The sequence below is a fragment of the Nannobrachium achirus genome (assembly GCF_963921795.1).
Source record: "Nannobrachium achirus genome assembly, chromosome: 12".
NCBI lineage: Eukaryota > Metazoa > Chordata > Actinopteri > Myctophiformes > Myctophidae > Nannobrachium > Nannobrachium achirus.
Genome location: NC_137832.1, coordinates 44,249,498 through 44,262,012, shown reverse-complemented (window position 1 = coordinate 44,262,012; position 12,515 = coordinate 44,249,498). Strand labels below are relative to the sequence as shown.

At 39.7% G+C, this 12,515-nt stretch overlaps 2 protein-coding genes across 2 annotated transcripts; one reads left to right on the top strand and one right to left on the bottom strand.

Moving 5' to 3' along the window:
* Positions 1–217: 217 nt before the first annotated feature.
* LOC308296014 (protease-associated domain-containing protein 1-like) lies at positions 218–5,080 on the top strand. Its single transcript, XM_080739123.1, has 5 exons — positions 218–348; positions 742–842; positions 1,063–1,172; positions 3,356–3,523; positions 4,200–5,080. The coding sequence occupies exons 1-5, from the start codon at positions 240–242 to the stop codon at positions 4,318–4,320; spliced, it is 609 nt and encodes a 202-aa protein (XP_080595249.1). The 5' UTR covers positions 218–239; the 3' UTR covers positions 4,321–5,080.
* Positions 5,081–10,884: 5,804 nt separating this feature from the next.
* Positions 10,885–11,751, bottom strand: LOC308295606 (uncharacterized protein; the record flags this gene model as incomplete). The annotated part of the gene is made up of 1 exon (XM_080738656.1): positions 10,885–11,751. One exon carries the CDS (start codon positions 11,749–11,751, stop codon positions 10,885–10,887), a length of 867 nt encoding a protein of 288 aa, XP_080594782.1.
* Positions 11,752–12,515: the final 764 nt, after the last annotated feature.

Here is a 12,515-nt window from a genome sequence, read left to right as displayed (position 1 = left end):
TTATTATAAAATAAAATAAATACAGTTTTTAACACATATAAAATAAAATATAATATGTGTGTTTGTGTGTGTGTATATAGCTACAGTAGATACACTATTGCATTGATTGTATTTGTTATTCGTTCACGAAATAGACCTACATAACCCTGGGTACCTATCCATAGGGTTTATTTTGAAATGCACGACCGGAAATTGCACTTATTAGTGATCACTTGAAACTGGTCTGTCCATATCAATGTATGTTACAAGACCTAGCGGTTGCAAATGTCTTCAACATGGCTAACATGACTGAAACATCGTGGATTATTTGTCTGTGGAGTATCATCACGCATTTTAGTTACATATCAGGTGAGAAAGGCACGCGTATAATGGTTGCATTTCAGCCAACGTCTGCATTTTATAGCGAGTAGCCTAAACATTAGCCCCAGCACAGTAGGTGATCTGTCCAGGACAGGTAACATACACAGAGCTGTTTGAATGAATGCCTGACAGATTGTTGGTGTAACGTCAACTTCACTTACCTTCTCGACTTGTCATCATCTTGCAGTTCCTTCCGATCTATTTCCTTCGTTCGATTTGTAAACTTAATTCCTGCGGTTTAAACATACCAGCCAGGCAATTTGTGCTCCTGAATCCTGATAATACAATTCATTAATGTATGTAAGTAAAACACAACAACATTCGAAGTGAACATCAATTTATTTGACATGTCTCCAATGTACCGTATTTGGACTGTTCCAGGTCTTGGGGTCAATGAATTGCTTTACTTCCGAGTCATCAGTCCTGAGGACATAGGTTACATCTTCAGTGCTGCTCCTGCAAAAGACTTTGGTGGGGATTTTGTAAGTAATGTCACTGTTTAGTTGTTGTTGGGACTTGGGATTTATTATTCACCAGGGAAAGTGTCTGCCCCCACTAATGCTATTTTTTCTTTCTTCCCCTATCTCTCTCTCCCTCACATTGCTCTATGGTGGTCTCTGGTCGTTTCTGTTTGTGTTTTGGTCTTCCATTACCTCCTTCTCCATCCTCTCTGGCATGTTTTCTCATCTGACTGGGACCCAGACTTCTTCTTATGATGAGATTTTACTTGTGCCAGCAGAGCCAGCAGACGGCTGCTCAGAACTGAGGAACCCAGAGTTAATTCAGGGACAAGTAATCCTACTGGAACGAGGGTAATTATGTTTGCTTGTGCTATACAGTATGATGTTGTAACTTGTACTCAGTTTGCTGCAAGTTGCCTTATATCCAGGAACCATGCATGTTTATACATTTGATTTTACATAAGCCAATGCCCTATTGATTAATACACTTTTATGCCCAAGAAAATGCATTGACAGATTCCAAAGCTCTCTGCACTCAGAATCTTAAAATGCTGTATATTTTGTAAATGCAATAGATGATAATGATGTGGTGACATCCAAAACAGGATAGTTATGCTGAAAGTTTGTACTGTTTTTGCCAAAGCAATTGCATGTTAGATATGATCAGAAATCAGAAAATGTCCTTTAGGAACACAAAAATAAGTGTGTTTCCAATAGAGCGACTAACCATCTCTGGACCAGAGCTAAGCTCTACACAAAGGTTTACTACTTAATATGGAGTTAGCCATTTGTGCATTTCATCCTGCTTTACTCTGGGTGCAACAGGTTGACATACAGTACGTGTCGAAGCTAGTCACTAAGTTTAAGACTAAGTCTTTATTTCGTTTTTACTGATCAACTATATTCACAATTATATAGCAAAGCATTCCTTCTGCACATTTATCTGCACTGTCTGTCTCAATACATTGCACTCCTCCATGGGCTGCTCCTTACCTTATGGGGAGTCCCTGTTTTGCAGGTCTTTGAGTCCTATTGTATCAAAAAAGCACCTCGGTTAAGGTGGAGATGACGGAGGCGCGCCGTCTCAGGTGACCTTGTGCCAAGTGAGACAATGCCGAGCAAGCGGCATCGAGCGAGTTGCCGTGTCGAGCGTTGCGAAGGTCGCATGAGCCGACGCAGCGCCGTTAGAAGTTGTAAACCAGGGGGCCAGAATAGTAAATCTTCATCCCCGTGACTTTCGGCACCTCCACGCAGCCAATCACAAGCTTCCGCGGGTGGGTCTTGCCTTAACCGAGGTGCTTTTTGGAGCTGTGTGCAGCTCCCTATACGTGGCTGTGTGGGTCTGTCTGTCTGTGTGTCTGTCTGTGTGTGTGTGTGTATGTAGCCTGACTTCGGCGCGTAACTAGTGCCGCACCATTTACGCCACTCGCGCAATATATACATCAAAATGTGCGGCTCGGCCGGGAATGGTGTTCTATTACCTTTCGTTCCGATCCGCCTTACCATGCCGACGTAATCGGCAAAAAACGACGCTTAATTGTCCCCATTGACTTATAATGGGACAATGCAAGAAATCACTTTCAAGTATTTTTCTCTCGTAAACCATAGGAGCTAGAGTTTCAAACCTCGGAGAGGAGATTCATAATGATTTTAAGAATGAATCGAAAAATAATTACATCACTCGGCCTCATGGTGGCGCTATAACGGCCCACTTTACGTTTTGCCCCGTAACTCTTGAACCGTAGATCGGAAAATTAAAATTCTTTTTTCCCTGGATTCCTTGGGTCAAGACGCATCTCCCCATATAGGCCACGCCCATTTGCGCCAGGATAGATTTTCCGCCATCTTGAATTTTCTCCAAAACACACTTTTTGCTCCTTTTCCTACATATTTTCTTCAAATGTCACAAAAATCGGTACACATGATCCTGGGTGACCAGAGAGGTGCTGTTGAGTCTAGCCTGCCCTGAGCATCAACTGCAATACACACACACACACACACACACACACACACACACACACACACACACACACACACACAGCTCCACTTCACACGGGTGTGATTTTTTGATACACTCGGACTGAAAGACCTGCAAAAAAGGGATTCCCTTACATTTAATGATGCTCCTACCTGTTCTCATGCATGCACCAGTTACAATTACTTCGAACGGGTAAGGTCTAACTAGTATATATAATAATAAAGGTTTTGGACATAAAAGGTTTCCACCCAACAGCGACTATAAGTACCTGGGCTTTCATTACACAGGCTTATCCAATCTCAGACTGGCAAAACAGCCTGGGCTGATTCTGCCTAGCCTAGTAAACTAGACTCCTCCTCGTTTACAAGGCTAGAATCTGCCTGCCGAGGTTGGCCAATATATAATTCTGTAACGAAAAAGGCATTTGTTCAACACAAAATGATCAAGTCAATGTGTATCATCATGAATATATATTCTACATGTTTCTTTCCTGTCATTCTCACATATATATTTTTTCTATGTTTTGTTGTTTTCCTTCTATCTGCATGAGCTGCAGGGGCTGTTCTTTTGTCCATAAGGCTCGATCAGTGGAGGAGGCAGGAGGCAGAGCAGTGTTGATTGCTGATGATGCAGTTGATAATGACAGCCAGTATTTGGACATGGTTACTGATGGGAGCACAGCTAAACCCAGCATACCTGCAGCGTTCCTACTGGGAAGAGACGGGTAAGAGACACACACACACACACACACACACACACCCTGACCTAGAAAAAAACTCTATGCTATACCCTGATTTATACTTATTGGTACAACGGTGTCTGGTGCCACAGTGAGCTTGTAGATCGGATATTTTCCCTAACAATTATTGAAAAGTGAGAATGTGTCACTGGTTTCACTAATATACCACGTATATGTTTAATTATATGATATCACCCTTTTACATTATGTCAGGGGTCTTCAAAAGCGGGACCGGGACCCCTAGAGGTTCCTCAGAGTTACTACAGGGGGGCCTCCAAATAGAAACTTTCTTTTCTCCTTTTTTATATTAACCACTTGACCCCTAGCGTCCATATTCGGAGAACATTAGCCGAAAATAGCCGATCTATTTTCAGCTAGCTTTGGTGTAGAGTGGGGAAAAAAGCAGAGTGAAAGGTCAAGTGTTTTAAGTATTGACGGTTCAAGTGGTTAAATATCTGAAAACACAAATTGACATGAATCCCAAAATACACTTGTGATTGTGCTGTCAAACGATGAAACTAATATGGAATCTATGATAAGGTTGTGGGGGTCCCTGCTTCATCTCTCTGTGAACTAAGGGGTCCTTGGCCTGAAAACGTTGGAAGACCCCTGGCCTGCATTATGTGATTTTCATATGGATTTTTGTATGCTTTTGTCCCAGGCTGATGATCAGACGGTCTCTCCAGAGACAACACCTGCCATGGGCTGTTATCTCCATTCCTGTCAACGTTTCTTCTTTGGCCTCTTTCCCCCTCAAGCAACCTCCGTGGACTCTGTGGTAGAGTCAACACACCCTCACCAGTACTCGCAAGAATCTACAGTCAACCTAACACTGTAAACACGCAGCCTCACACTGAATCCCATTGGTATGTAAATAACATGCCCACTCCCTAAAAATACCGCACAGCTAAAGCCTCAGTGTTAGTTTATGTTTAGGGTCAATTTTTACACTCAGTTGTGCAAACAAACTTACTTGCTTACTGCATATGCACACACAGACGGGGTCACATAAGCAGTGCCCTTTGACAATCCTATTCCAATGGACTTATCAGAGCCTTCACCTTTATCAACATCTGTGGTGCTTGTTTCTAAACACTTGGACGACCTTGGCAGGAAATAACAATTTCTCAATCTCAGCTGTCTGGATAAAGTTGACCTTATTAAGTAATGGTTGTGGAAGACATACATTTGTTTTTGAATAGAGCAATCTCCATGTTCTATTCATGTTCCCCATGCACATGTTCCTCATTGAGGGAGGAAGTACTGTATATATGGAAAACAAAAATTACACAATGATGTGTATTGTTCCCAAACAAATGTGTCAGTGTTTGGATGAAGAAGTATTAAAAGCTACAGAGTGTTTGACATAAAGTTAAGACCAGTAATGTGTCAACCCATTTTTGATGTTTGAGTAATTGTCTGTACATTAAATTCAGCTAAACTGAACCTAATATCAGTCTGTCAAACATACACAAAATGGTGTGCTGTGCGCTGCCTTAGCGGATTCTTTCTTAATTTGTAATTCTCAAATAAAACATGGTCATGGAGAAGTTTGAAGTCCACATATTTAATAAACAAATCATCAATATGTTGAAAATTGTATAATTTCTCCTGACAAACAATCGTTTTTGGCTGTTGGCTATATTGCCTGGTGGCTCCCATGGCAGGTGCTAAGGGCTTCCTGCACCACTGCATTTAGTTTTCAGGACCAGCAGTTAACTATACTGAAATACAAGCATGTACTTAAGTGGAAAAAGATTATTTGGTAGTACTTTGTATAACATGTTTCATTGGTGAGTTATTCATTTAGACTGTTCAGATCAACAATTCTTTTGTGATTTGAGACATACCAAAAATAGGGCCATACACACTACACAGTATATAGGCTTAAGGTCACAGTTCAGAAAATGTAAAAGGCAACAACAGAGAAGAGTGGCATTGAGTAGCAAATCCTTAGTAAGCCAAGAGTGACCTCATCCAGTTAATGTTTACAGAACCAAATTGAGTACAATTTAATGTAGGATTTAGGTTGCCATCATCCCATTAAATGTAAGTAATCCTAGTCCCAGACTAGAGGGAGAAGTCTGCATTCCAGTATAAAGCTACGCACCATGGGAGACCGGACCTTCTGCTCGGCAGCACCACACCTGTGGAACAGCCTTCCTGGACTCTTTAAAAAACGGCCTAAAAACTAAAACCTGCTTTTAACCTTCTATGATTGATTATGTTTTAACTATGTAGCTCTGTGAGAGATTCCCTTTGAATGAAAAGAGCAATACAAATCAAATATATTATTATTCCTAAACATTGGGATGCTGTTAATCTGGGAACTCATTTAGTTGAAAAACTATATCTTAAAAGATCAGTCTTGAGAGATGGAGGATTCATTTGACACAGTGTTTGTGTGTGAACACTTTTACACCTGCGGGATATAGTTCTCTGAAAATGCCTCGAGAGCCATGAGAGACTGATGGAAGGACAATTACTGAGCTTTCAATGTCCGTTATGGCCAAATGATATATGAAAAATAAACAAGTTACTATTATGCTAATTAACCTTCGTCCAGCTAGGATTTGGAGCAATGAACATGCATACCTGAATCCATATTCCATAATTTCATTTTATGTTCTCAATAGCTTATGTTTTCCTCCACACCTTTCACTTTAATTTAATTTTGAGTGGTTCACTCAAGTCTGGTACACGTTTGGCGTACATTTTTCTCAAGTAAAATTTGGATTATGGATTTATATAGAAATATAGTTTGTATTTCTATCGTAAACGAGGAGGAGTCTAGTTTACTAGGCTAGGCAGAATCAGCCCAGGCTGTTTTGCCAGTCTGAGATTGGATAAGCCTGTGTAATGAAAGCCCAGGTACTTATAGTCGCTGTTGGGTGGAAACCTTTTATGTCCAAAACCTTTATTATTATATATACTAGTTAGACCTTACCCGTTCTAAGTAATTGTAACTGGTGCATGCATTGATACTTTTACTTAAGTAAATAATTTTAGTAGGCCTACTTTTTCTACCACTGATTTTAACCATGTCACTTTCTGCAGCACCTGTAGAAAGCCTGTAATCCTGGCCGTTATTCTCCCTCTGCCAACCTGGGGAGAGCACCGAACTGAGCTCATACTTCCTTCAGTAGGAAGTAGTGAGTGGAAGGAACACTATTCCAACCAGTTCCTTTCCCCTCCATCACTGACCAGGGTGAGGCAGTATAGAGACCAGGATTACTGCATTACTGCTGAAACTCCACACAGACAGGACCTTTTGCCAACCCCAGCTAGGGTATGGGTACTGATGACGCGGAGGAGAGAATACGCCGCCAGCGCCCACAGCGTCTCCGACGGGAATTGAACCCCAGACCTTCTTGCTGTGAGGCCATAGCGCTACCGGCTACACAGACACACACACACACACACACACACACACACACACACTCACTCCCCAGATAATACAACCTGCCAAAATAAATGGGTGGGGGGTGAGTGTGAATGACCGTGTGCATATTAATTGCAGTAATGTACTTAGTTACTTTCCACCAAGCTGTGAAGACCAGAAAGCATCTCACTTCTTGGAAACGGTTTTCAGCTGGATGTATGGACAAAAACAAATACACGTAACACAACAGAGAGAAGACATGAGAAAACATCCTGTGGTTTATAACTTTTCAGTTATAACACAAATGCAGTAAAAGATATTTATTGCAGAGCATATATATGAACAAATAGTTTGCAGGTCAACTTCACAAACATCAAATTAAATGGTTTTGTAAAGAAACCCTTTCTGACTTAGGTGAAATAATGACACGTTGTAAAATACTGTATCACATAACTGACTGCTTTCAATTTGTTAAATAGTTGAAAGGTTTCTAAAGCACCTGAAAAATAAAAGTATACTCTTTATAACAAAGAAAAATATAACTTCTTACTGTAACTGATCAGATCCGGAAAGATTTCATTTTTTATTTTGATATAGTTTTTAAAAATAACCTTTACAGACTTAACATTCAGTATTCTTGCAGTTAATGCTGTAATCATGACTGCTATTCCTTATGATTATTGCCTTTTAAATTATACAACTATAACTATGCTATATTTCCAAAACTAATTTTCTTTCAAATCCAAACAATGCCTTCAGAGAAAATTGCTGAAAAGGGTGTTGTGTATTTGTACAGTGAAAACTATAGACAGAATGATTTAATGACAGAATAGGCCTATGCCTCAATCAATACAATTGTCATTCGTTTTTTTTTATTAGTTTCAGTATTGTCAGACTAAAACTAAATACATTTCTATATTTAGTTATGTTGTTTCAGTTACTTTTGTACACAATATGATTCAAATTAGTTTCCCATTCAAGTTTTTTTTTTTTTTTCTTACATTACATTTTTTATTTATATAAGAAACTTTCTCAATTATAGGCCCTACCTCCAATGTTAGAGGCCAATATGGTCACATGAACCACAGTGGTCTGTGGAATTATTATTAGACATCAAACGTTTCAGATCATATTTGAATGTCAACTGAACAATAAAAACACAAGTTAAATGATACACACACAGTTTATAGGCCAAAATAAAATCCTCAGTGTTTTTCATTTCAAGTTAATTGGGAGAGTACAGCCAACACTCTTTTTACAGCCTTTTATTGTCGGCTATGGAGAGAACCACTTGAACTCCAACATCCTATGGGTGGAATATTATTTGCCTATAACACCACGTTGCTTGTAGATCGTCTATCACGAGGGTTTATGCACCTCACACACTTTCCTCCCAGAAGGTCCTCTCCTCACCATGGCCTCTCATACACAGCGTTAAAACGAGCCATCGTTTTCTAACGTCATCCCTTGGCTTGTCTCAAGTCAAGGCTTCTTAAAATGGTCAAAGAGGGGGCCGGCCCAAATATCAGGAAGGTTATAAACTTATAATAACGACAAAAATCATATTTTTTTACGATTCAGAGCTTGAATGGTCTCTCACCCAAGCTGGTAGGCGACTTGGCAACAGCACAATTTAATTGCATGCTATATCCACCTTCATAATCACAATAATTTATAAAGACTATGCTGAATATGTATAAAGGCAAGCTACAGCTGCATTGCTTTAGAAACGGCAACATTGATGCCCATCTGGTGATGAAGCGACGATAGACAACGAATGGCAAATGTGATGATAATAATAATAGTAATAATAATAACGATGCGGTATAACCATTATGTCTCAGAATTATTTGCAATTGGAAGAAGGCCTACACATAATAATAGAGTAGCCTAATAAAACAAAAACAATTACAATTGCAAGAGAAAAATGGAATCGTTAGATAGAGCCACAATTGTGAGGGAAAACAATAGCAACATTTGAGATAATATAATTGAAAATGAAACTAACAATTCAGGCCTTTTTATTTTCATTTAGTGGTAAAAATGTTGCCCATATACGGTAGACAATATTAGACGGATACGGATAAAAGCATCGATCGTTTAAACCAGTAGTTTAAATTACATTTCCTATATTTAAAACAAATACATTATTTCTAAAGATTTTTCTAATTTTACAAAAATAAATAAATACATAATAATGATGATAACAAAACGGCTGTAAATGAATGGGAGGCAAAAAGCAAAATATCAGTCAAATTGTGCAAATAAAAACGTAGGCCTATAGCCTATAGTCCCCGGAATTTCCATTTCTCAACGGATATATCCCTCCAGAACGTAAAACGGACCAATATAATACACTGACAATCCAATAAAAGTATCAATACTATTGAAGACGAGGAGCTTTATAATAAAACCCTAATGACCACCGTGCCAGTAGGCCTATACGAGAACTGCAGTTCAACATCAACTGCATGACAGACAGTGGGACACTGAGTGTCTGTGTATCTGTGATGTTAAATGATTGCATCGCTTTGCGCACTTAAAATAATGTAATATGCAGCTGTAGTCTTTTTTATAGTCTGGAAAAGATAGGCTGATAATGAGATAAGAAAGAGACTGATGATTGGCCTGTGTCATTTCATATCATCAGCGCCAGTGATTTCTTTTTTCTTTCTTTCTTTTTTTTTTTTTTTTTTTTTTTGAATACCGGATGTGTTTTCCAGACAAAAGTCCTAAACTCTACAATGATTGCATGCTGAGCAACACCTCGTTAATATCGCACTGCCCATATTCTTTGCAAACAACACTATCAGAACAATGGATAGCGCTAATGGTTTCAGTACCATGGACAGCGCTGTTTGTTGCGCGTATAGTTGTACCTGTTGTGTTTCATTTATTGAAGTTTTTACCATGCGTGGTCTGTTGTTTTATGTGTGCAAAACTATTCAATTTCCTGTATAAGGCTGCAGGGAGCACTACTGACATCTACAAACCACAGACTGTTATAAATAAGAGAGTCGCTATTCCTGTTGAAAGTCAAAGAACCCCATCGCTCATTTAGACCATTTTAGATAAATACAAAATATGTAAATTGTTCTAAAAATCAGGTGAATATACTGTAAACGTGTTCTATTTCTTTTGGATTGAAATATGAGCCTCAGCCCTCAGGTCATAGCTCAATGGCCTACGTCGATTCGGCGAATAAGGCCTATTGTGGAAACATATTTAGGCCTATTGTAAGAAAGCAGGAATTTAAATATAGTTTTTGAACTGCGTTTTAGAATAAACTTTTTTTTTTGTCTATTATAGTACAAAATACTGCAATGGTGTTTACCCAACAATGTTATACAAATTACTAAACTATAGGAGTACAACGTCCCAAATCGTCAGACATCAATCATTAGAGTGGTGAACAAGTCCTTATTAAAATGTTTGCGATGATTGGACATTACGGTTCCGGTGTTGAGTCTTCAATAAGAGGATGCAATCCTCACGACGCTTTTATGCCGGTAGATCCGTCCTTATAAAACCAATTCTGAGAGAGAGAGAGAGAGAGAGAGAGAGAGAGAAAGAAAGAAAGAAAGAAAGAGAGAGAGAGAGAGAGAGAGAGAGAGAGAGAGAGAGAGAGAGAGAGAGAGAGAGAGAGGGGGGGGGTATTACATTTCAGTATTGTTCATCACTTAAAATAATTATTGTCAATCAATTTAAAGTATATAGGCCTAAAAGGTGAGTTATGGTGCATTATAATAAGACATGATTAAGAAGATTATCAATCCGGCAAATTGGAATCAACCGCATTTTAACAGCGCTATGAGCCTAACAGTTAATGAACAAATTGCCATCGCCTGACTCACTCAAAACAAAACAGTTTGTGATGCAAGTGGCCATGTGAGCTGTAACACTGCCCCGTAATTAAACAAAAATATGCTACACTAGTGGCTGATTAATCCATGTGCAGCTTATCTCACCTGCCCCTCCATTTCAGACACACTCTCTTCCATACCGTTGCCCAGACGGCCCCCCTCAGCGCTGGGCTGCCCCAGATGTAGAGCGCGGGGGTGACCAGTGCGTTCAGTCGAGCCATAATGGCAAACAAGTTCGTGGCTTCATTCCTGAAGCGCAGCCCCTTCCTAGTCAACTGCCTCACAATTATATTGACAAATGATGGACACCACAGTGCCAAGAAGCATATGACAACAAACACGATGATGCGTAACGATTCCTTCTTGTTGTCACGGTCAGCGCTAGGCATTTCCCTCCCTAGCTGGTTTCTGGCTATGATGTATAATTTAATGGTCATCAGAACCTTGGTGAGAACTATGATTTGTAGAGCTATTACGCCAAATGCGTTCATTTGAGCCGCTTTAGAAATAGGCACCATACTTTGCACCGTTAGAATACCATAGGTATAAATCCAGCAAAAACTACAGGTGGCAATCACCACTGATCTAGTGATGTAGCGGTTGTAGAAGAAAGGGTGGCAAACGGCGAAGTAACGGTCAAACTGAGCAAAGAGAAAGGATAACACATTGACGCCCAGAAATGAAGGTAAAATGTAATATGTTCCATTCCGAGACGGATAGCCCTCTTGGACATCAAAAAGGCCCAAATAGTAGACCGAAAACCCAGTCAGTGTGTCACTGATGCTGGTGTTCAGCATAAATATGAAGCGGTTCTGAGCTCGCAGGTATCGTGTGCTCAATATGCCGATGACCACTGAACCAGCCAGCAGCACGGAACTCGTGGCAAAGAGAATGTGGAAGATAAAAATGAAGAAATCACCGGGACTGTCGAAGTTCACGGACAGGGGGACGGTCGCGTTGGAGAGCATCACGAAGCTCCAGCGACAAAGCAAAATAATTGCATTTTATAGGCCTACATGTCTGGTGGAAATTCTGTACGCTCAAGTAAACGCGCAGAATAATGAAACTCTGGGGAGTAGCCAGTAGCCGCTTTGCATCAAGTGACAGGTTGACTATTGGAAGTGACGTTTGTCAGATATATGGAAACGATCAATTCGTTTTATAAGCACAAACCTAAAAGTCCTATGGGGTTTGCTTTCTGAAAAACAAGATGGTAATAAACAGTTTGCTTGCTATATGTGGTGTGGTGGACAGATGGGCTCTTTTCTTCGATTTAGCTAATGAACCCATAGGTCTACACATCCATCCATCCATATAGCATATATGCCAACTTAACTTCGCAGAACTACATCTGATCAATCTTAACCTCAAAATATTATAAAATTGGTCGGAAAATGTTTGAGATGGGGGAAATAATAATCTCAATATTGTTGGACTGCACACTTTTCGATGATTTGTGTATACAGGACCCCAACAAGCCATAGAGGCTTTCTTGGAAAAATCCTTTGAACAGACCTTGTATTTTACTGTAGGCCTACTTCCCTGTACCTTTCTCTGCAAACTGTTAAAATCAATCAATCAATCAATCAATCAATCAATCAATCAATCAATCAATCAATCAATCAATCAATCAGTAATACACAGACAGGTGCAAAACAGTTCTGAGGACATGAACCCTATGACTTCAAAGTAGGCTATTCTCGTTTTGGAGCCCAGATTTCCCCAAACTTCC

Coding starts and splice junctions, on each gene's coding strand:
- LOC308296014 (XM_080739123.1), top strand. CDS start 240: ATGTTACAAGACCTAGCGGTTGCAAATGTCTTCAACATGGCTAACATG. Junction 1,173..3,355: donor GTAATCCTACTGGAACGAGG/GTAATTATGTTT, acceptor CATGAGCTGCAG/GGGCTGTTCTTTTGTCCATA. Junction 3,524..4,199: donor TTCCTACTGGGAAGAGACGG/GTAAGAGACACA, acceptor CTTTTGTCCCAG/GCTGATGATCAGACGGTCTC.